The sequence below is a fragment of the Cebidichthys violaceus genome, unplaced genomic scaffold (genome assembly GCF_023349555.1).
Source record: "Cebidichthys violaceus isolate CVI_PGR_0920_01 unplaced genomic scaffold, fCebVio1.0.p SCAF_3, whole genome shotgun sequence".
In the NCBI taxonomy this organism is placed as follows: domain Eukaryota; kingdom Metazoa; phylum Chordata; class Actinopteri; order Perciformes; family Stichaeidae; genus Cebidichthys; species Cebidichthys violaceus.
The window spans coordinates 7960705-7983557 of record NW_027176483.1 but is presented as its reverse complement, the minus strand read 5'-3'; the positions used below and the strand labels follow the sequence as shown (position 1 = coordinate 7983557).

The 22853-nt window shown below is 40.4% G+C and overlaps 2 protein-coding genes across 2 annotated transcripts; one reads left to right on the top strand and one right to left on the bottom strand.

Annotated features, from left to right (window-relative positions):
* The first annotated feature begins 91 nt into the window (after positions 1-91).
* Positions 92-4973, top strand: LOC137881090 (aquaporin-9-like). The gene is made up of 6 exons (XM_068722829.1): positions 92-256; positions 493-619; positions 1568-1705; positions 1879-1997; positions 3120-3337; positions 4148-4973. Exons 1-6 carry the CDS (start codon positions 155-157, stop codon positions 4353-4355), a joined length of 912 nt encoding a protein of 303 aa, XP_068578930.1. The 5' UTR covers positions 92-154; the 3' UTR covers positions 4356-4973.
* Positions 4974-8973: 4000 nt separating this feature from the next.
* Positions 8974-22766, bottom strand: LOC137881169 (disintegrin and metalloproteinase domain-containing protein 10-like). Its single transcript, XM_068722961.1, has 16 exons — positions 22613-22766; positions 20206-20356; positions 18719-18837; positions 18459-18617; positions 17824-17918; positions 16550-16699; positions 16188-16280; positions 15927-16110; positions 15157-15320; positions 14860-15043; positions 14098-14248; positions 13796-13979; positions 13588-13696; positions 13244-13464; positions 13025-13151; positions 8974-11969 (listed from the first exon to the last, which is right to left on the bottom strand). The coding sequence occupies exons 1-16, from the start codon at positions 22677-22679 to the stop codon at positions 11776-11778; spliced, it is 2352 nt and encodes a 783-aa protein (XP_068579062.1). The 5' UTR covers positions 22680-22766; the 3' UTR covers positions 8974-11775.
* Positions 22767-22853: the final 87 nt, after the last annotated feature.

Below are 22853 nucleotides of genomic sequence, written 5' to 3'. Positions count from 1 at the left end.
TGACGAGGCTGATAAGAGGATTGTGATGGTTTTGCCAGTGGATCAATGGTCCGTTCTGAGTGGCTGCGGTCGAGTAGAGGTGGAGATTTGACAACTCCAGAGGTTCACACTGCTGGAAATTTAGTAGATTTAACAGCAGTTGGGACAGCGATACATGGAAATACAACAAAAGAGAAGCATGAGGCAACACTGTGCTCTCAAACATGGAATACTCAAGGAATTCCTGGCAGAATTCCTGGGGACATTTGTCTTGGTTGTAAGTAGCATTTTGCATTATAAAATTCTTCTCTTCTAGTTTTCTTCTCACGTTAATTGCAATTGAGTGCAATACTTTACACAATATGTTTGCTTTAGAAGTTGTTTAGCCTGAGATCTTGTATATGTGTTCATGTGCGTTGAGTTCCAGGCTGCTCCAGCTTATGCTAAGAAATCTACATGTCCCTTTATGATGTTAGTGAAAATCTGCTGTTCTCCTCCTCTCTTGTTTGTCAGTTGTTTGGCTGTGGCTCAGTCGCTCAGACCGTCCTCAGTCGAAACAGCCTGGGTGAGCCTCTCACCGTCCACATCGGCTTCTCCGTGGGACTGATGATGGCGGCGTACGTGGCCGGTGGAGTCTCAGGTAAATGTGGTTTCCACTCAAGTAGAACTTATTTCACATGAGCCACCGCTCCCCACAAGTTTGATATGGCACTTTGAATTTAATGCATGTGCAATGCAGTTAAATAAATAATTATTATTGGGTGTTGTTATGATCAAGTTTCTACTCTGCTGAGTATTAGCATCCTGTCAAATCAACTGAAGAAATATCAGTTTTAACAAGATAGTTCTTTCTGTATATTTAGCTTCTTTGCTGGATTTAATATACTATTTAGCGCTACAGACTCCATTAAAATACTTTATAGTTAATGCAAACAACCTGAAACAGTTCTCTTGTATGTGTTGTAATGTAAACATGAGGTTTGCAGCTTGTAATAATATAACTTTATGACGTCTGTATGACGCCCTGTCAGCAGGGTCGTGCCAGCTCTCTGTCCAGATCCAATGAAAGTGAACTGACCATTGATTTGTTAGTGTTGGTGCACAGCCTTTCCAGGGTCATACATAACCCTGGGCACTAAATGTCCTGCAAAGTCCATTGATCACAGGCTACGTTCATCACACCAAACGAGACTGCCCGACTCATCTGAGCAGCAGCTACTTCCAATTTTACAAACAAAAGGACCAAACAGAATTCATGGAGACAGATGACTGACAGATGACAGATGTTTTAAAAATAAATACAAAATTAGCAGGATGTGAGCGCAGCTTGATTAAAAAAAGGAACAGAACAAGGGTCCCTTTTGTTTGTTTTTTCCTTACTCATTGGTTGAATTTCTAATATGTGACCATTATTCTGCCTCTTTGCCTGTGAGCATACATAACAAAACCCAGCACCGCCCCGGGGGCCGCTCTCCTTCTGCTGCCCCTCGTAAATGTGACAGCCCCACTAATGATGGAGAGGATATCATGCCAGACTCCCTCACCCACTGCACCCCTCTTTCACTCTCTGCTTTGTCTTTCGTCCCAGGGGGCCATGTGAACCCCGCTGTGTCTCTGGCCATGGTGATTCTGGGCAAACTGAAGATTTGGAAGTTTCCCTTCTACGTCATTGCTCAGTTTCTTGGTGCTTTTGCTGGAGCTGCCGCAGTCTTTGGATTATACTATGGTGAATACACCTGAACTTTATCCCCTTACACTTACACATATTACACATATTAATATTAAACACATATTAAACCATACCATTTGGCCATGACTGTCACAGTAGAAGTATTTCAGCTACATGTTGATAGTAAATAAAAACTAATGGTTACAACTATTTATTTGTCCTCCTCACAGATGCTTTCATGGACTTCACCAGTGGGATTCTGTCAGTGACGGGAATCAACGCAACAGGTCACATTTTTGCTTCCTACCCTGCGAGACACCTGTCAGTCCTCGGCGGCTTCATCGATCAGGTGAGCTCTATACGGTGACCTGATGACCTCCCAAATAAATTGTGCATCGCCGCTCCCAATCAGCCTTTAAATTGTGTCAAGTCTGGCAAATGTAGCTAATGCAAAATTGATTGCCCCATTTAGTCTGAGAATATCCCCTCTATTGCTTCAGCTTTGGGTCTAATGACCCATTTCCTGGCATTCACTGGAAGGTCAAATCTATACTTAACACCATTTTCCACCTTTTTAGTCGGTGCAGCGATCCAAAAATAACACGTCTACCATCTTAAAACTGTTGAAAACCACATCAGGTGAACAACTGAGATAAGTCTAATTAAACTCTAATCAGCATGATTGTGCTCATGTTAATGTTTCATTTTGAATATCTGTGTAACAGCGATGCTGTACAGGGCGCTGCCTCTGAATACTAAATAATTAATAATAATTAATAGCAGTTAAAACCTAGATTTGAACCCTTTAGATTAAACTTGTTTACAAATTAAAACAGTTAGAAGGAATCATATACTAAATGCTGACCTCTTCAGGAAGTGCTACCCTGAGCCTTCCACTTAGCACTTATTGTATTCATACGAGCTTGTTGCACTTATTGTATTCGTATTACTTATAGCACTAACTGTTTTTCTTGTTTCTGTATTTTGGCTCTGAGTTATGCTCTGCTTCATGCTCTTAGATGCTTGTTTGGAAAAGGAAATGTACTTATGACTTCTGGTGACTAGTAGTTCTTTTGATTACCAATGTTGAATGCACTTATTGTAAGTCGCTTTGGATAAAAGCGTCTGCTAAATGACTGTAATGTAATGTAATGTAATGAAAATGTGATGTAACCAATGCAGCTGACCACTATACTGGTTAACTCAACACATTTTATTTATTTAGAAAATACCATTATTCTAAAAGACATATGTGCACAAAGACATTCACATATATATATATACAGACTTAAATATACATGAACGTAAAGTTGTATGCAAAAATGTAATTTTAAAAAACCTGTGCCGGAGATGTAGGAAGCTGAAAGCTCAGAGACCTCTTAAGTCAAGATAAACCGAATTACTCGACATACTCGTACTGTGTTGCCTAAACTCTGCAGTTTACCAAACAAATGTTGTTCCACTCCTGCAGGTGGTGGGGACAGGTATGCTGGTCCTGTGTATCTTGGCTATTATTGATGGTGAAAACATCGGAGCTCCCAAAGGCGTGCAGCCACTGGCTATTGGTCTGATCATCATGGCCATCGGTGTGTCCATGGGACTGAACTGCGGCTACCCCCTGAACCCTGCCAGAGACCTGGGACCCCGGCTGTTCACAGCTGCAGCGGGATGGGGGATGGAGGTCTTCAGGTAACTGCAGCAGAGGAAGACAGATCAGGATGTTACGTTACGTTTAATGTGTGATTTCTCTTATCTACCTGGGTTGAACCAAATACAGGCAATACTATGTCCAAATACACCATCATTTATTTTATTTTTTATTTATTAATTAGAGCACTGCCTTATGAAGAGAAACAGGAAAAATGAGAACTAGATTTAGATTTTTTTGTTGTTCCAGATGGAGATTAGTTTTCACAGCTAGTACAGATGTACATACAGATGTACATACAGATGTACACATATCTGTAAAGATTTTTTATTTCATCAACCTACTGTATATAATTACGGTAGTTTTAACAATTTCTTAGTTAGACTTTTGGTTTGTATGCATATAATGTTAGAGTTGGACTATTGATAGAAACATTTTAAATTGTGTCCATAATGGCGTGTTGTGAATCGAGAACAGAAATAGATTGTATTGCTTGATTATCATAAAATAATCAGTTAAAAATAATAAGTTGTTTATTCATCTAACTTAATGTAGATGTTATTTTATATAATTGTGATATGGGATTTTGGTTATTCAAAGAAATGCATATTCATTAACAAATTAATTTTGTCCAATAATAAATAAACAGTTGATAGATTGTCATCCTGTTAACTGATTAAGACCTGAGCTGCTGACATGAACCATAGTGTTACATAAGGTCACATGCTCTCGACAGATGCAGTTGATGCTCGTGAATGATCCAGTGGTGGCCCCGGTGATCTACAGGGGCCTCCGTGTGAGATTTATTCAACTCTTTCTGCTGATGTGTTTTTACACTTTGTTGCTTGCAGCACTGCAGACAACTGGTGGTGGATCCCTGTGGCGGGGCCCATGGTGGGGGGCGTGGTGGCAGCCGTCATCTACTACCTGCTCATCGAGGTGCACCACCACCGCGATGCGCCCGAGAAGCCCCATGAGGAAGAGGAGGAGGAGGAAGAAGACGAGGACGACGAGGACGGCAGTCTGAAGGACAAATATGAGATGATCACGATGAGCTAAAAAAGAAAAGAAAAAAAGACATTAACCCCCTTCCATCTGTAAAGACAGACTTCCTCTGTCAGTGTCCACACCAATATTGGACAGTCTCATTTCCAATTTAACGTTTTATGTTTCATAAACACATGAAAATCTCAGTTCTGTGTGCTTAACATTGTTATTCATTTTCATATATGTTGTAAATACTGTATTATAGATATTAGACCCTTTATTTGGCTATATTCAACAATTGGTACTGGATTAATAGTTTTACATTACTGCCAGTCTCCTTTACGTTTGCTTCCTTCTACTTAAGTGGTTGTGATGATATTCTCTGTATATTCACTTAAAAAACATGTTTTTTGTTGTAACTTATAATTGTTTTCTGATCTTGCAAACCACAAGGAATCCTCCCCTCCTGTTCTTTATTAACATTTGTGTTTTGCTCTCTGTGTCACCATTACAGTTTCTACAAATATCCAGTTCATAAGAGATATTCAACTTTAGGGGATGAGACTCCATCATGTATTACATTTATGACTGAAAACTGCAGTTAAACTGACCTTTAGAGTGTTGTATAGGCCTGTGTGATGAAGTGAAAGAGGACAGTAATGGCAGTACATTTATCGGTGAGATTAAACACCTTCAACTATAATTGGACCGACACAAGAGATGGATTATTTGTTGTTAGTTGTTATGATTGCTGAGGATGATTACACCTCTCAGTGTCAGCTCAGTACATTATGCTGTGAAATATTTCCTGTGTGAGCTGATTCCTCTAGTTAATGTCTTTGTACATATCAAAGAGCCACAGTGGGACGTCTGACTTGAATTAGAACCTCAGCCGGTGACTCTACTGTTGGAGAGTTAAACACGTGGAAACAACAGGAATGTGGTTACACATGGCAAATAAGTGAAAATCTAGCCATCCTGTTATTCTGTGGAGACTCTTAACCCTTTTGGTCATCGGTGGAAGAAGTATTCAACCATTTACTTGAGTAAAATTATAAGTACCATAATGCAAATGTCCTCTGTTACAAGTAAAAGTACTGAATTTAAACTTTTACTCAAAGATCCCCTCCAGACTCCAATAAAAAAAGTTCAGTTATCTATAGTTAAAAAGTCCTTAAAGCAAAGCACTGCAAAATATACATTCTACTTGGATGTGTTTCCCAAGTTTCAAATTTCCAGATCACACTTGTATAAGTTGCACATTGGACCATGACACGACTTACACAAGTTGTGTGCATACTTTAAAGCAGAGAAACATTTGTCCCTTAAAGTGGAACATTTTACAACATCCATCGAGTGTCACACTCATCATTGTGCAAAGTGAGAGCCAAGTGTAGGAACAAAAAGAAAATATATAGACGTGTACTGTATATTATCAAGGTTGGGGAGCAGGCAGCAGGGGATGGACCCAAACACAGACAAAATGAGGAAGCAGCGGAAACATTGCAATGATTGAATTTAAAAAAAAGCTTTCAAGCAGGAGTCAAACATAACAAGCAGTTAACAGCAGGTGAGGTCAAAGGCAACTGGCACAGAACCCCCAACATAACTGAAGATAAACCGACCAACAACAAATGAAATATAGAGACGGAGTAATGGGGAAGTGGGAACAGCTGAGCAGGAGCACAGGTGACCACAGGGCTGCCAAGAGACAGGGGACCATAATGAGGGCAGGGCAGACAAACAAATGCTTGAAACCAAACAAAGGCAGGTAGTACAACCAGACAGGAAACAAGAGGAGCGTGAACTTACAAAATAAAACAGGAAACAAACTAAACAAAAACCAAGATGACAACTATAGACAGTATTCGCTTCTTGTCTTGAGTGGAAGTATATAAAATCAAGATATAGAGTACAAGTGCTCCTCAATTGTACTAAAGCAGTACTTGATTAAATGTACTTTCCACTACCAGCTTTGGGTCAGTATTGGTTTGTGGCTGCAAGCAAATGCAGAAAAAGGGGGTCTTAGGTTCCTTTAGTGACACATAAAACTCAGAGAGAAGAAGCTCTGGCCAGACAACACAAGTCCCCTCTTCATGCTTTCTAAGTTTCAGAGACAAGGTGCAGACCACAGTGGTACTGCTGCTGAGCTGGACTGGAGCAGAAAACAGCACCAGCAGGAGAACCAAATAAGTTTGGAGAGGTATCTGACGGAGCAATTAGAGAGCTGCAGGACGAGTTCATCTGACACTAGCCTGAGAGTCAAAATACAAATCACAATATTGTTCATTTCATAAATGGAGCAAAGAGGAAAATGATTTTGTAAAGACTAACTGGAAGCTTAATAAAGCTTCATGTGCAGGTGCATGCGATTGTCCCTCTCGTCTCTCAACTAGGCCGGGCTTTGAATGAGATGTGACGACTTCACTGTGCTGATTTTGCCTGCTTTGAAGAAGAAGCACTGACAGTCTTCTGAGAACTGGGATTGTAAAAATGCATCTCTCCTTCTCTTTATAAAATCACATGAATACACCAAATAAGTTAAATATGAGGAATACTGGTTCTCCATAGCAGCTGTTACCTTCAACTAAACTGAAATATATATATTAACTTGTGGAGGTGTGTATTGTCGTCACATTGTTGTCTGTAGGTTGTTAGAATTAACGGAAAGGACATAGCAATTTTCAGTGTTGAAATGTAACTACCGACATTTACAAGTTCTGTACTTAAGTACAAATCTGAGGTACTTCTAAGGTTCTTCACGTTCCTCTTTATATTTCTACTCCACTATAGTACAGAGGGAAATTATTGGACTTTTTACTCCACTATAATTACTGACAGCTTTAGTTACTTTACATGTTAAGATTGTTGTATACAACAAAATAAAATGTATAAGTAAAGCTGAAACGATTAGTGGATTCATTGATTGACAGAAAATGTATTGGAGGATTTTGATCATCATTTAACAATTTTTTTTCATGCAAAATCATTTCATGGTTTCAGCTTCACAAATATGAGGATTTGCTACGGTTAATTTAATTATATAAATTATTAACAATAATTTGAGGGTTGGACAAATCAAGCATTGTGAAGGTGTCATTTTGGGCTCTGGGATATTGGGAAGGCATTAATTGCATTTTATTTTTACAAACCAAACCATCAATTATTTAATTAAAAAAATCATTAGATCAATCCTTTAATTAATAATATTTTTTACTTAGGTAACATTTTCAAAGCTAGATTTTTACTAGTATTTTTAAAGTGTGATATTAGTGTTTTACTAAGTAAAGAATGTGAATACTTCCTCCACCACTGGTAAGATTTGATAATGAAAGAAGGCAGAACATTGTAACGATCAGTCGCATTATTTCATATAACGTCTTCACGAGATTACAAAAAACAAAATCCTCGCCTTGAAAATCTAATCTAATCTCTGGGCATTATCCGATACTGCACAGTGAACTGGGAGTCATATTGTATTTCCATTTAGTATTTGGTAGTGCTCAGGGTCAGCTGCCACTCAGTTCAGTCTGGGTGACACTGAGCAGGCCGGTGCCACTATCACAATCATGCTTTGTCACTGAAAGGAGAGACAAACGGTGCTGCTCGCTCACCGGCTGTGGCGTCAGCTCCTTGCACAGAGCTGAAGCTCTAAATGTAGAACATTGACCAGTAACGTTGCTCTCTCTGCGGGGGAATTGTTTAAAGGCAGAGTGACGTCAGTTTGCAGAGTTGGCAGTGAGAAAGTGAACTACAGCATCAGTAAGAACAATTTAAATCTACTGCAATTCAACTCACTGCCTGCATTACTTAGAAAATATTGAGCCTGAACTTGTTGTGGGTGACTGTTCATGTCACAACCAGCGGCTGCAGCTGAGAATCCACATTGAAAATCAATAGCACACATTCCACTACATGTGCTAATGCGTGCTTTCCTCTGATTGTTGCATCATCAAACACACTCGTGAGGAAAAAGTCATCAATATGTTGAGGCAACGAGTAAATAAAGTATGTAACAAACACATGGACTGAGGAAAAAAATGTCTGAGCAGCTGCATGAAATTCCTTCGGCCCACTTTACTCCCATAAATAAAGCATTGCTGAACATGCACAATATTTGAAGTTCCTCAGTTGAAGTAGTAAACGATAACTGAAGTAGTCTTGGATGGAAACAGAGGGGATGAGAAGCTGTGTGTGGCTTTGTGGAGCTGATGTTGGTGACTCACAGAATGCAAAAGCTTCCAACACTTCAGCATCTGATCAAACAGCTGCTCCCTCTGCTGTGGAGGCCCCTCTACTGCAAACTGCTGAGTGAGCAGCTTTAGTTGACAATATAAAGGAAATTACCAAATTCAGGACACGGCTTCGTAGGCCCCCCACTAGAGGAGAGGCAGATGTTACATCTTTGTGATTTCTTTGTCATCAAATCCATCCTAAAGTCCCTTCTTTTTTGTAACACCACACATCCGTATCATGCAGAATTAAAAAGGATAAAAGACCGTTTCAAAAAACAAAAACATGAGGATGCAATAAATGGGACTGATCCCATCCTTAGTATTAATAACTTCTGAGGCCATTTTTTTGTCATTTTGCAAAAAGAGTTTTTAGCTGTATATTCATACAATAATGCAACCAAAACAAGTTGTAGTACAACAGTAAAGAGGATTAGAAAAAGAGAGCAGGCGTCACAGACAGTAAACAGGGGTCTATTTTATTTTGAACGAGTCTTTTAATTAATGCATTTCAAGTACTCCAAAAATTACATCTCTTTGCACAATACAATTTGAAATTTTTTTTTAGTAAAAATGTTCAAAGTGAACAAAAATTTCCGATACTGTATAAAACACAGTGAACATTAAAATCAGACAGTAGTATTACTTTTTAATCTTGTGTTCTTTCGGCCTACATCACCTACAACATTTTCAACTCAATTTGGACATTTTCAGTGCACGTTTATCTAAAAACTTTACCAAGACTACGAAATTAAAAAGAAAGTAAATTTACAGGCATTATTCTTCTGCTCTTCTACCCAAACCATGCCACAGGAGAACAGAGACAAAAATGAGAATGTAACATTAACTCCATCACCCTGAATTGTTTTTACCATTGATGACGGTGGAGAAAAGTATCAGAAGCAAACTCCAGTTCAACTAGCACATACAAGAACATAAATAACTTAGAGGAGAGGAAAGCTTGTCACATATGAACATCTCTGAACAACTTACTCTGGAATTAGAATACAAAAAATGAAACGGATGTATCAAAATGTAATTTTTCATTTTCAAATGAAATGCAAATTTTTGAAGTACTGTACAAGTTTACATGTAAATTCTCGAGGCTTAGCGGGCGTGATCCAGCCTGGGAGATGAAATTTAAAAAGAGCTCCATTTTGTACAGAAATGAGACGTTATAGCGACCGCCGACCTGCCTAATTCATCTGCCATGTGAAATAAACTATTAACTGTGAGACACGTCGTTTCTCACATCCCCTCCAGAGCACAGGTGTGATTATTACGACCATCAGGACTGTGCTGTGAGATATTAGCTGTGAAAAGTATTGCATGCTTTTAAAAATAAAATAAAAAATGCCAGAATAAAATAAAATCAGAGCACAAAATGTACTTTGCTGAATATATAATGCTGTGCCAAACTTTTCACCCACGTCACCCAAAACCTATTGGTGGGTGAAATGTTTGCAGGGAAAAATAAATCATGAGATTTTGCACAATTTCTGACCGGATTATCAAACCCTTTTGATTAGTGTTATCACGTCATCATTTTCCAAAATGCCCCTCACGCTGTGTTGCAGCGAGGGGAGGAAGATAACATCTGGGGTCAAACAATCCCAAAAAAACCATCACGTCTCCTTTATTTCTTCCTTTAAAAGTGGCTTCGGAAACTTAATTTTTTATAAAAACCTGTGCGGAATAAGATCAGCTGTACACGTGTTTATGGCACTCTGACGTTACCTCACACTGAGGCCTGCACTCATGTGCTCTTTAGGGGATTTCGTTCGTGATGAAATCTTAGCGGGAGATAACTGGTGAGTTTAAAAATAAAGTAAAACAGCAGCTTGTCTCTTGTGAAACGAGTGAACACACTGAGGAAATGTGTGAATAGTGTGACAGCACTGCTGCGTTACGCTGCTCCTTCCACTTGTTTTAAGACTTAACATTAATAGCTGTCAAAGTAAATAGTGTTGTGTGACATACAAATATTACAGACCTTTGTCAATTAATAGTCACATTTAATAAATGTGTCCGCATGCCCACATTGAAAAGTTCTTAGATTCGCTATCTGAAGAATAATAGAATGATTTAATCTTACATTTTTTTTTTTTTGTACATCCACACCGGAGTCATTTTTAAATTTATTTCCACACTCATGTAAACTAACTCTGTAACATGATACACTCTCACTCTCACGCCACAGCAGCCTTCACGCTCCCTCGTCTTCATATGTGAACAGGTAGAATCATCCTCAGCTTCAGTTAGTGGTTTTTCATTCTTCATTATCAAAAACTAATTCAGTAAGACAATAAAAGGTGTCCCAAACTAGGTGATCTTCCCTTTCTGTTTCCATGACCTCATCTAGCTTGTTACACAACATAAGAAAAACATGTTAGCAAGACAATAAAAAAAAAAAGATGAAAAAAGGGACCTTGTACGAAGAAGGCCTGAAAAGTGGGATATGGTGACCTTGTTGTTGAAATTCGAAATCTAGCAAATCTAACGAAAGTGAAAGAGATCCACCTGATAGGACGACTGCGAAGAGAACTTGATGGCGCCAAATCCTCAACTGCAACGTTCCAAGGAACTCATCACAACCACCAGTCCTTCAATTATGTGTTAAGAGTCCTGAGAGCACTAACCGAAAAAAATCAAAGAAAAAAAGTGAAGAATTACAGATTTACAGTAGAAGAAATAGTTTGTTTGTTCACTTATGATACACTAAATATGTACAGTCACATGCAGAAGACGGTCTGCACGAGAGACCGGAGCCTGTGTCTTTTGCCGCTTGACATGTGTAAATCACAAAAGTGCCGCAAATCCCCACTGAGTGTCTCTCATTCCCGGCTAGAATGGCGAAAGAAAAATCACGGAACAATTCACCAGCAGCCACGGGCGTGTCACTCGAGAAGACGTTGCAATAGAACAAAAAAACACACATCACAGAATGTACTAAAGCTACACATGATCCTTAACTCCTTGGCACTCCTTAAAAAAGAAAAAGAAAAAAGGTGGAAAAAGATGCTAGATCACACTGCATTGGAAATGGCTGATGGCTGAGTCCACTCCACGAAGAGCCAGATCGAGTTGCTAGATAGTGTTTTCTCTTTTTCACGCATCCGCTTTGTCTGTAAATGGAGGATATGATGACGACTAACAACCGTGTCAGGCTTTTCTTTGGATGGAGTGACGCTTTTTGTTTCCCACTGTAGGCACAAGGAGGAGCCAAGGCATTGGGGGGGAGGGGGGCGGGATGCAGGGTCTCAGCGTCTCATCTGGCCCATCTGATAGTTCTCTCGGGGCTGACGGTGGTGCCTCTGGGGCTGCGCCTGCCGCTGAGGCTGCCTCTGGGGTTGCCGCTGGCCGCCATGTCCGTGCTGGTGGGCATGCGGGTGCTGAGACTGGTTCTGCACCTGGGAGTTAGCCTGCTGCTGCGCTCGCCGCCTCTTCAAAGTGCCTGTCAGGATAAAAAAGGCAGTTATTTGAGCTTGTTAGAAGACAGATTGTGTTGGGTTTTTTTCTCCGAAACAAAATTGCACCTACTGACACTCTGCCACTGATCCCTACACTGCAATAACAACTATGTCGCAAGTTCATTGCATGTCACGCTGTGAGAGATGGGTCTAATAAAATTGTGGTTGCAATCTGTGTCAGACTGTACGAGATCAAGTTGGAGGCATTTTGGAGCATGGTGAATCGTAGAATTACAACGGAAGAAAAAAAGCACACACGTCATCAACTCGTCAACAGCTCCCAAGTTTCTCCACGGTGCTGCCCCCTCTGGAACGTGAAATGCAATTGTGCAGAGCAGCAGTGGTACTTTGGTCCTAAAAATCTGACTCCATCACAATTTAGAAATAGCCTTTTTTGGTTGCCGAAGCTCCAAATGGAGTTGTCTCTCGTCTCGTCTCATAGTGTGACCCAGGACCACCGATTGTTGTTTGATAACCAAAGATTTCAACAAGTTTCTCTCACACTTGTCATTGTTCCTCTGAGACAGCCCAAACACAGCGTGTGGTTTCACACGTTAACCAGCATGCCAAAAAAAGAAGACGTTACTAAACTCCTAAACTCTCAAAACTCAACGTCTGTTTATTTAAAAGTGTTTATACCAAACCTAAGAATTAAAATTGCAAATTGGTGTAAAACCTGGTAGACTTGACTGTAATTTTGCCTTGTGTTTTTATTTATTGAGGCATGTTAACATCTTAAAACAGACATTAGTTTTTTTGCGTGTGGCTCAACAGATGCAATAACCAGAACATTCTATTTTCAGGTAAAGGACACAATATCACAAACGCCTTCAATACAACTACCAATGAACACCATATCTCAACGCAGTGGAGTGGCAGGTAGGACATCCATGTAAACAGGTTAACTGTGACATGACTTCAAACACATGGTTTGTCAGTCAAGTGGTAAACCATGTAAATCCATGTACAAAATATATAAAATAAATAAATATATAACAGTTACATTTAGTCAACTTTCTTTGTAAATCTCTGGACTTACCTGGAAGTGGTTTGGGAGGAGGAAGTTTGGGGTTACTGCTCGGTGTGTGCACACTACAGATCTTAATGAAGCCGGCCATGAGCATGATGAGGGCAATGCCCATCAATAGCACTGCCCACCAATGGGCCTAGAGAAGAGAATGAAGCACAAATCGAACACGGTCAAAACAAAAAGACCTAACGACTGATCATCCAATCAGATTCAGAAGGTGATACATACCACAATCCACTCTGCAATGTTTTCATAGAGCTCTGGGTTGAAGATGGCCTTCTTCAGCCTGGCCAGCGGTCCGTCCGCGTCCACCAGACGGCACTTCATGAACACGTCACAGTAGCCTTTGAAGTCGTTGCACGGCGAGCCGGCCGGCAGCGTGGTCACCTTCTTATTGAAGAAACGAGTCAGACGCTCTGATCCTGTGCTGCTGCATGTGTTGGGATTCACTGCGGAGACGGATCACAGACAGTCAACACAGCTCATAAGGAAAGAGATGAAATCTCAGGCACGTTATATTTAGAAATTGTTCTGAAGGCAGGAAAAAAAAAAAAAGAAGGTAAATGACTCACTCTTCTCCATGCAGCACACATGGCAAAGCTCGGTCTCGTCCTTGCCGTCTAGGCTGGCACAGGTGCAGGCCTCGAGCCCGTACTTCTCACAGATGGAGCCGGAGCAGCCCTGCGGGGGAGGAGCAAGAGGACAGGCGAGATCAGACGCCGACTGGTGCGAATATAAAAGTTGCTATAACAACCAGCTCTTCCAGGTGTGAAGTCTTACCCCGTTGAGGCAGACTTGAGTCTCTCCGTGGCAGGCGGTGAAGTTGGCCTTGGGCTCAGATGTGGGGCACTGGGCCCCGACTCCGTTGCACATGCCCTGGTGAGCGCACTCCGACTCCTCTCTGCACTTCTCGTTACGACCCTTGTAAGAGCACTCGGCAGTGCAACAAGGACCCTGGCTGGGACTGGTGGGATAGAGAGAAGTTTGGTCAAGAACTATCACAAATGAGCTGCAAGATCTTCCTTATGAAACCTCAAAATGCTCAGGCAAACCAAAAGCACATAGATAACCTCCACAGCTACCTGCAGACTTTGTTGGGCTTTAGTTTGCACTTCTTGTTGTCAGGCTGGTTGGCGTCGTAGCAGCACTGGTCTCTGCACTGATCACTGTAGCCACAGTCACACTCCTCTCCCGGCTCCACCAGGCCGTTGCCACAGATGGGCTGACCAGACTCTGTTTCGGGAAGGAAAAATAGACATTGAGTCTGGTCCCCAAAAACTGGAATACGTTTCATATTTTGACTTCTTGTACGAGAAATCAGACATTTACTATGAAAACATATATTGTTCTGAAGAGAACGTGGTGCTGTAATAAACAGGGAAACAAAATCAGTCTTCACCCAATGCAACACTGAACTCAAACAGACTCTTCATCATTTGAAAAGGCCAAAAACTTGATACAGTACAAGAGAACCAAGATCGTTTTTGAAGCTTTCACCAAAACCTAATAATTATTAGCCAAGATGGATATATACGCATGAGACTTCAAACAGAATGTGCAAAATAGATTAAGCTGTTAAATAAGTGTGACACTTGCAAAAGAGAAAAAAAAACATCACAAAGAAAAAATTCAAAAATATGCCAAATACTGTCAGTAAAAATAGCACTGGATGAATGCCAAGACTGCTTTTCAAAGCTGATACCAGTCAATGTGTTGGTGCCTCTCAGGCAGCCTGAATAAAATCACTAATTGGGGCACAGGGTTAAAATGTCACACACTCATCAGAATCAGAAGAACGTCGTGGTTTGAATTTGGACCGTTAAGATGAAAACAGTGAAACGCACCGACAAAACAGTTGCTTCTCTTCTTCTCCAGCACCTGGCTGATGTTGCGCACGCTACAGATGGAGAACTTATTGTTGTTGAGCTTGTCGCCCGATGTAGCTCTTGCATACATGATATAATTGCCCTTCTCCTTCTTGTCTTGGCTCTTGGATTCTCCCGGGGTGCACTCAGATCCAGAGTCGTGCTGAGAATGAGAGAGAAAAGCAAATAATCACAAGTTAAAAGAAGAAGGATACAAAGCGTGGGAGCCGTATTCATTTTTACCGTGCATTAATGTGGCACGTCTAAGTAACTCACCGGGGAGCCAAAGTTGTGTCCTACTTCATGTGCAAAAGTGATATGGGAGACTTTTGGAGGTACGTGGGAGGCATAGTTCTGTACAGTGATTATACCGGTGTTGAGAGACTTCTTCTTTCCGTCTGAGTACAGCTTGCTTTTTTCACAGATGCCGCCGGAGCTCCCTGCAAAATTAAAGTTGGAAATTCAAACCACAGCTACAAAACATGCAGAATTTTTCTCATTAAAGAGAGAGAATCTGATTCATGCTATGACAATTTTTTCATTAACTTTGAGATAACATAATGTCTTACTTTAAAACATAATGAGCGCGATTTATCAACATACAGAAGATGGTAAATTAAAATGGTGTGTCATCGCAAGCGAGGGACACATAACCTTCCACAGTAAATTAAAGATTTCAACACTGCAATATCTTCCTTTAAAACTTCAAATTAAGAATGTAGTAACAGTCATAGAGTGCAATAAATATATGGCTAGGGCCATCATGAAAACCTTTGGGAATCATCACATCTGCATATTGTCTGAGTTGATATTTTAAAGCTGCAGACACTTTTCCTCGTTGTAGCTGCAATGTGCAATCCAGATAAATCACAATTAACTTTAACTGTAAATCACGTCTGCTTTGCTATAATACTCTCATATTCACCAAGACTGGGTGTCCCTTATGATAATGTGACTGCTCCCGAATACAAAGAATATTCTACATTACGTTATACGCTGTATAATGCTTCTAAAAAAAGCACAGAATATTCAGTTTCTTTCAGTACCTGAAGGGGCTCCCACCCAGGCCAAGCCCAACACCCCGTCATCAAAGTCTCTGTCGGTGAAAACATAAGCCAGGCAGTAGTCGTCATGGTTCTGCTCAGAGTTCAGCTCGAGGAACTTCTCCACACCGATGTTGGCAAAGCGGAACGGGTTGGACCTGTCCCGCTCATCGCTGGTGGTGTTTATCTGTACAAGAGGACGATGAGTTCAGAGGGAAGAAATCTAAAATCCACCCAGGCTTTAAAAATCAGTACAAGACGTACCCTGATCCGTTTCACCATGAAGCTGATGTTGCGAATGCCCATGAAGTCTGTCCCCTGATAGATGGCATCGATGGCCTTGACATGGCTGGAGATCTGAAAGGGTCATGACAAAAAAAAGCTTCAACTCCCCGTGTACTTTACTGTACTCTACTGTCCAATTCAGCCTGCTGGTGTCACCCTGTGGTTTCTCACAGCCAGTCTCTCTACAGTAGCCCTTAAACTCTTTTGTATAATGCTCTGTTGGTTAAAAATGTGCCTCTCCACCAATATCAGAGAAAAAACCTACATACTGACTGTGTAAATCTGATTCTAACAGCAGCAGAGTAGCTTGTGTCAAACGAGAGACTGGGACTGAGTATTACCTGAGCAATGACCGCCTCCCTGGTCTTGTAGTACTTGTAGAAGAGGTGGTCAGTCTGAATGAACAGCTGGCAGGTGTTTTTCTCAACCTGGGCCATCCTCTTCTTCCTCAGCAGCACGGGGTCATTAAAGCCCGTCTCAGTGTGGAGCTCCTGGTGTGAGCAGATGAGAGCAGGAAATAGACGGTTAAATAAAACATATTTATATACAGCATTTTCAACCAAACAGGGGCTAAATAAATAATGTCCGTATGTATTTTTAGGCTGTGGTTTTCCAGCTGCAGGATGTTCATGAACTGTACCTCTGTTGCTGTGGAAGAAGTACTATCTATGTTACATACAAGAATATGGTGGAGAAAAGAAGAAATAGTAAAAATAAGAGCATAGCAAGTGTCTGATAAAAGGAATGCTTTGGTTTGAGGAACATTCAAATTGAACGACATATGTCATTTCTGACATCCAACTTTGTTTGGATTAGAAAAAACGTTTGCTATTGTACAGTAGACTGAATATGTGTTCATAAGTTGTTAAGAGGAATCTTTGGGGATTCGGGAAATATATTCAGAACAACAGTAGGTTTTGTTAAACTGCTTTCAGGACAGTGAGATGAACTATAGCTTTCCTCATTTCATGGATAACAAAGAGATCAGTAACAACTCCTCTCAAATGAAAAACTTCTGACTGGTCTAAATAAATAACATGCTATTATGTATATATTTATAGTATGTAAATACATCAACCCTCAGATTCCCTTCCTCTCTGTGGAACCCTACAGACACAACAACCATAGGTTTCTGAAGAGCTGCTGTGAAGCTCAAAGAGTGGGCTTTCGGCTGTCGGCATTCCTAAAACTCCCCGTCTATAGAGATTGATTCACCTTGGACACAGCCTCAAGAGGCCGTTTGAAGAACTGCAGCTTTTGTCATTTCAACATTGAATTCAGACACTTGGTAAACACACAGCATGGACGAATGCACTTGTGACACAGCTTTACTTGTATCGAATTTTAATTTGACAATGAAAGCGTTGTTGAGGAAAAAAATATATAAGTTATAGAATATAATGTATTCCATGCTATCGTGATGAGCTACTAATTAATCACGTAGACAATCCATTAATTGAGCTGAGACCGGCTATTCTCACCAGTAAATAGAACATCAAAGGGCACACGGAGACTAACCCCGACTAAGATAGAAAAGTGTACATATTCCCCCAAAAACCAGACCTCCCTTTAATAGACACTGTGAGGGTTTACTGTGGTGTGTGGTGAAGTTCACCTTGGGCGGCTCTGCTGAGGCTTGGTACTTCTTCATCCTCTCAAACACTGAGCTATCAGCGCAGCCTCCCTCTGGGCCGTACTTGTGCGGGTAGTCTGAGCGAGAGAGGCAGACACAACACAGTTAGGATTATGGGAGACAATGTCAGCTGCTTAACCCCCTGAGTCTCTCTATTTCTGGCGCTATTCATGATCAGCTAATGGATGTACTTACACGCCACTTGAGCCTAGCTTTGCTATGTGAGCGGTTACTTTCTTGTCGCTCTCATTAGCGATTCCTCTCACATTTCTGTTTAATTTGCCCCTCAGCCACATTCAGTATTTACACAGATCAATTGAAATTAGGGGTTGCCAGTGTAGTGAAGTATGCTTGGTGCTCACTATCAGTATCAACATTGGGAAGACTGCTAAAATGAGCCAGTAGCCCGGGAGAAAGATCCTGTTACTCAGCCAACAAGCACCCCGGGTATCTCTGCTCCCTGGGGGCCGATCACACCAGTCTGCCTCCATCAGCTTAGCTGCTCTAACCTTACACTTCCCCGATCACACATTTATAAATGCGTGCATCCGATAACACATACTCAACGATCACACCGTGTCAAAGCGTTTGTGTAGCTGAAGTTGCTGGGGACTCACCTATGTCGTCTTCGTGATAGATGACTGAGTGGAAGGGCACGTCTTTGCCCTGCAGGTATCTCTCAGCAGGCTCCACGTAGTAGGCGCCATGGTAGCTCTGAATGAAGCCCTCAAACTTACCATCCACAATGGAGCCATGAGTCAGGGTACCTTTCTCACCTGGGAATCCAAAGTACAGAGGTATAGATGTCAGAGGATTTATACTAATTATAACTAATCGAGCAGCAATGCATTAAAACAGGTATGTTAAAATGTCTTACCGTAGATTTCTCCAGTGTAGATGTGAGAGGTATCAAATGGAACCTCGTCTCCTGAAACGTCTACCTTCAAATCTTGGGCAAACAAGGTTGTATCTCTCTTCATTCGTAAATTGAAATGCCTGAAATCAAAGAAATTAATTTATAGGCAATAGAAAAAACAAAGGTTACAAAGTGGGACAGCAGTGTTTTCTATATTACGAGTATGTTTGTTTCCAAAATCATCTGCTGATATTATTCATGTCACACACACTATGGGTTTGGGTGTGGATCTTTGGCACTACTTTTGTGGGTAAGGAATATTCCCCCGGTGTTTGAGAAAAAGGAAATAAAGGGGAAAAAGGTGAAAGGAAGGTAATAGTTTGGCAGAGAGAAAACGTCTAAGCGGTTTCAGTTGCAGAGGGGAAACTGAATTCTTATCTTTTAAGAGAGGGAACAGAAAATTAGGACATCTTGAAACAATGTTAAAAAAAAAAAAAAAGCACCAAACATATGGCAGGGAAACAAAGATGCCACAGTAAACCTTGGGTTTCATGTAACACCTACACACTGCTCTTATTGTGTGCTCTTATAGTGTGTAAGCTACTGTTCTGTGGGTCAGACACAGCAGCTAAATTGGCCGTGAGAAAACAGGGGTCTTCGTAATATTAGGATCAGAAAGTGATGGTCAAACTTGACTTGGTTGCACAGGAATCTGGAACATGTAGAGAACCTTTTGTACCACGATTGTTTTCTGTTATGACTTCGTGGATGGGGTGCTGCAAATTAAATGTAAGAATTGGAGTTCTATCTCGAGCTGTGCCATGAATTCAAAAGGAAAAGAAGCTGACATATTCCTGCTTTTTAAAAAGGAACAGACATCTTCCTTCTCCGTGCTTGTTTGCTCAGCTCTTATCGTTCTCTTCTCTATTAAGCAGCGTCAGAGTTTGGGAACAGGAGGCAGGACAATGAACAGCCTTTACCAAGCTCCCAGCCAGATGGTCTTGACTTTGTCGTGGAGTGTGGACACGTTCTATCAAACAACACCACCTCTTCAAAACGCTGAATGAAGTAGCATGACAAAAACTATGCGTGTCCATCCATCCATCTTCTTTAGCTAAAAGGGGTTCCCACTCAGGTATCAGGTGTACAGAGACACCCTGGAAACACCTGATCCATCACAGGGCTAACAGCATTCACAGTTTCTACCTCACCTGCATGTATTTAGATTGTGACAGAGTATCAGAACAAACCCAAACCAGGGCTGCGACTAACAATCATTTTTATTATCGATGAATCAATTAATTGTTTGGGCAAAGGTAATTTGTCTTCAAATTGCTTGTTTTGTTCAACCAAGAGTCCCAAGAACAACAAATGATCAGTTTACTGTCTTAAGACAAAGAAGAGCAGGAAATCATCACAACTGAGGAGACATTAAAAATAGACAGTCAGACAGAAAGAGATCCAAATAGAATTTCCCATCAAGTAAATGTTTGACAAAAGTGACAAACCTTCCATGGGCGTGAAAATCTAAATGAAGGAACTTGTCTTCATGTGAGATCGCCCTCTTGGCCCGCTGATGGTTGCTGTGCACAAGCTCCGTGTCGTAGGACAGGCCTTCATAGTGACGGATGTACTTGTTCAGGGGATTCCTATAGTGTCCTGGGTAAAAGGAACAGAGGAAGAAAAACTCAGCAAAAACAAGGAAAATACAAAAAAAAGCACCTCATTATAGAATCAAAGTAAATAACACAGCCATCCTAGGGTTATAGATATAATCTTTTTGCCATTTATTCAGGGATGTATATGTATGTACAATATGTAAATGGGTCAACATAACATGAATATAGGTTCACCTGAGAGCTCATTACGCAGAAATAAAATTAAAGCTTATAAAAAGGTAACTTTAAAAAAAAAAAAATATATATATATATATATATATAAATAAAATTGTACACTACCGAATGTAAAAAGAAAAAAAAATAAGTTTAATGAAATCTTAAGAGAAAAAGGTAAAAATGGAACACCAAAGAATGGTTTGTAACAGCCTTGATACCACACACTGTATCGAATTGACTGTTGGAGAAACTGAAATGCTAGTTTTGTTTGTTAGACAATATATTTCAAGCGTAGATCGTATTTGAGTCTGGTGACATCAGAGTATAACAGATACGTTTTAGAGGCATGGTCCTTAATTAGGATATTTAGAGTGTCCATGAAATTGGGACAGGTGTTTGACAGGCAGGAATAAAATGATGTCTGTATTTTAAAATGCAGCTAAATATGTTATAAGTCAACTGGATGCCAGTTTTGGAGCTGTGCTTAACAACAGCCTCCAGCGTCACAGTATAATTATTTTGCCACCAGAAGAGTGGGTGGTTGGCTCGAGGGAAAGAGATTCCACCCATTTCACCTACCGCTTCACACTCAAAAGCAGACTGACAAACTCCATTTCAAGAAAACAGTCATTATGTTGAGGCCATTAAATTCACTCAGAAAGTTGCTTTGTTTTCAATGTTGAGATAGTAAACTGAGCATACTGAAGTCTTTGAGAGCTGATTTTCTACTTTATATTTAAACCAAGAGAAAGTATTTTCAGTAAATATATATATATATATATATATATATATATATATATATATATATATATATATATATATATATATATATATAATAATAATAATAATAATAATAATAATAATTAGTACTGTCTGACAGGTAATTATGCCCGACTAGAAAGCCATAAATTATAGGATTCAGGGTAACTATGTAAGAAACATCATAAGTAGATCAGCCAGACTTCAGCTACTACTCTGTTTCATGTGAAGTATGAAATATTTAGGTGCTAACATTAAATTTTTCATTGGGGTGACTATGAGAAGTGAAGGCCATGAATATTCTGAAATATTTGAATTCCTCAAGACCTACAAAAGATAAGATAATAAGCATTAAGTAGGCATGTCTTTGATCAAACAAATTATCCACATTATAAAAAAAAACAACTATCCAAAACAACTTAAGAGTGATAACATCACATAGATATTTTAATGTCAATTTACCACAGGAGGGGGCCCTATGAAGTGAAAAAGTTGTGTCTGCTACTTTGACAAAGGAACCAGTATGAAATGTAAAATAGTACATAAATATGGACCCTACAGCTGTTTGACATCTGTATAGAAATACATTTAAGTCATATGCAGCTCATTTTATTTTACTGGTAAACTATTTTACCAGTATATGATGCAGGTATGTGATGCCATAACGAAACGTTAGGTACATCACAAGTCAATACAGCAATTCACAGAGTGGCAATTTCGTTTTCAAAATAAAAATCACACAGACAAATTATTTTCAAAATAAGATACTGAATCCAGACAATACCGTTACATTAGATTAGAGAAGGCGACATTAGCATAACGATACAGCACTGACCAGTCCCAACACAGAAACAAACCTGACCACTTGTCTGTCATATACATTGTAAACCCTGGCACAGGTAACATAACGACTACGTGTATTATTTTTGACGTAACGTTAGCGGCTAAAGCGTTAGCTAGCACAAAGCTAATGGCTCGTTAACCCAGTCGGCATCTCCATCTTCTCATAACAATGGCTGTCGGCGCTATTCGCTACGATAACAACAAAACCGAGCCGAACCTGACAATAAAAACGGTGACAACACACATAAATAACACATCAATATCGGTTTATTTCAGTCAACCGCACGAATCCAAGTCAGCTTTTTACTCTGTGTGTCATTTTTTTAGCTCGAAGTAATACGGCAAAAAGGGTGCAGTCCTCTTCATAACAAGCAGGCCCTGCTGATCCTCCTGTTAGCTTACGGGCTAGCAGCCGTTCTCTTAGCTTCATGGATTCAACACAACTTGTAACGTTTTCTCCATGAAACGCCTCACTCACCTTGGGTGTGGTTCAGTAAATACACGACAAGGAAAACTTTAAGAAGAAGCATGTCTGACAAATCCATTGTTAGAACATTGATACCGTTTTCACTTTATTGTCCTACTTCGATAGGCGCAGACGCCCTGTGTTTATTGCACCTTCCTCTCATCGCCTCCTCTCTCTCTCTCCTGCGTCATGACGTCAGACGCACGGCAGCTTTGGGCATCCCTTCCCCCCAAATGCATCCATGATCCAGGTC

Coding starts and splice junctions, on each gene's coding strand:
- LOC137881169 (XM_068722961.1), bottom strand. CDS start 22,679: ATGGATTTGTCAGACATGCTTCTTCTTAAAGTTTTCCTTGTCGTGTAT. Junction 17,919..18,458: donor CTATCACGAAGACGACATAG/GTGAGTCCCCAG, acceptor TCTCTCGCTCAG/ACTACCCGCACAAGTACGGC. Junction 13,697..13,795: donor CTCAAGTCTGCCTCAACGGG/GTAAGACTTCAC, acceptor CCTCCCCCGCAG/GGCTGCTCCGGCTCCATCTG.
- LOC137881090 (XM_068722829.1), top strand. CDS start 155: ATGGAAATACAACAAAAGAGAAGCATGAGGCAACACTGTGCTCTCAAA. Junction 257..492: donor TGGGGACATTTGTCTTGGTT/GTAAGTAGCATT, acceptor CTTGTTTGTCAG/TTGTTTGGCTGTGGCTCAGT. Junction 620..1,567: donor CGTGGCCGGTGGAGTCTCAG/GTAAATGTGGTT, acceptor CTTTCGTCCCAG/GGGGCCATGTGAACCCCGCT.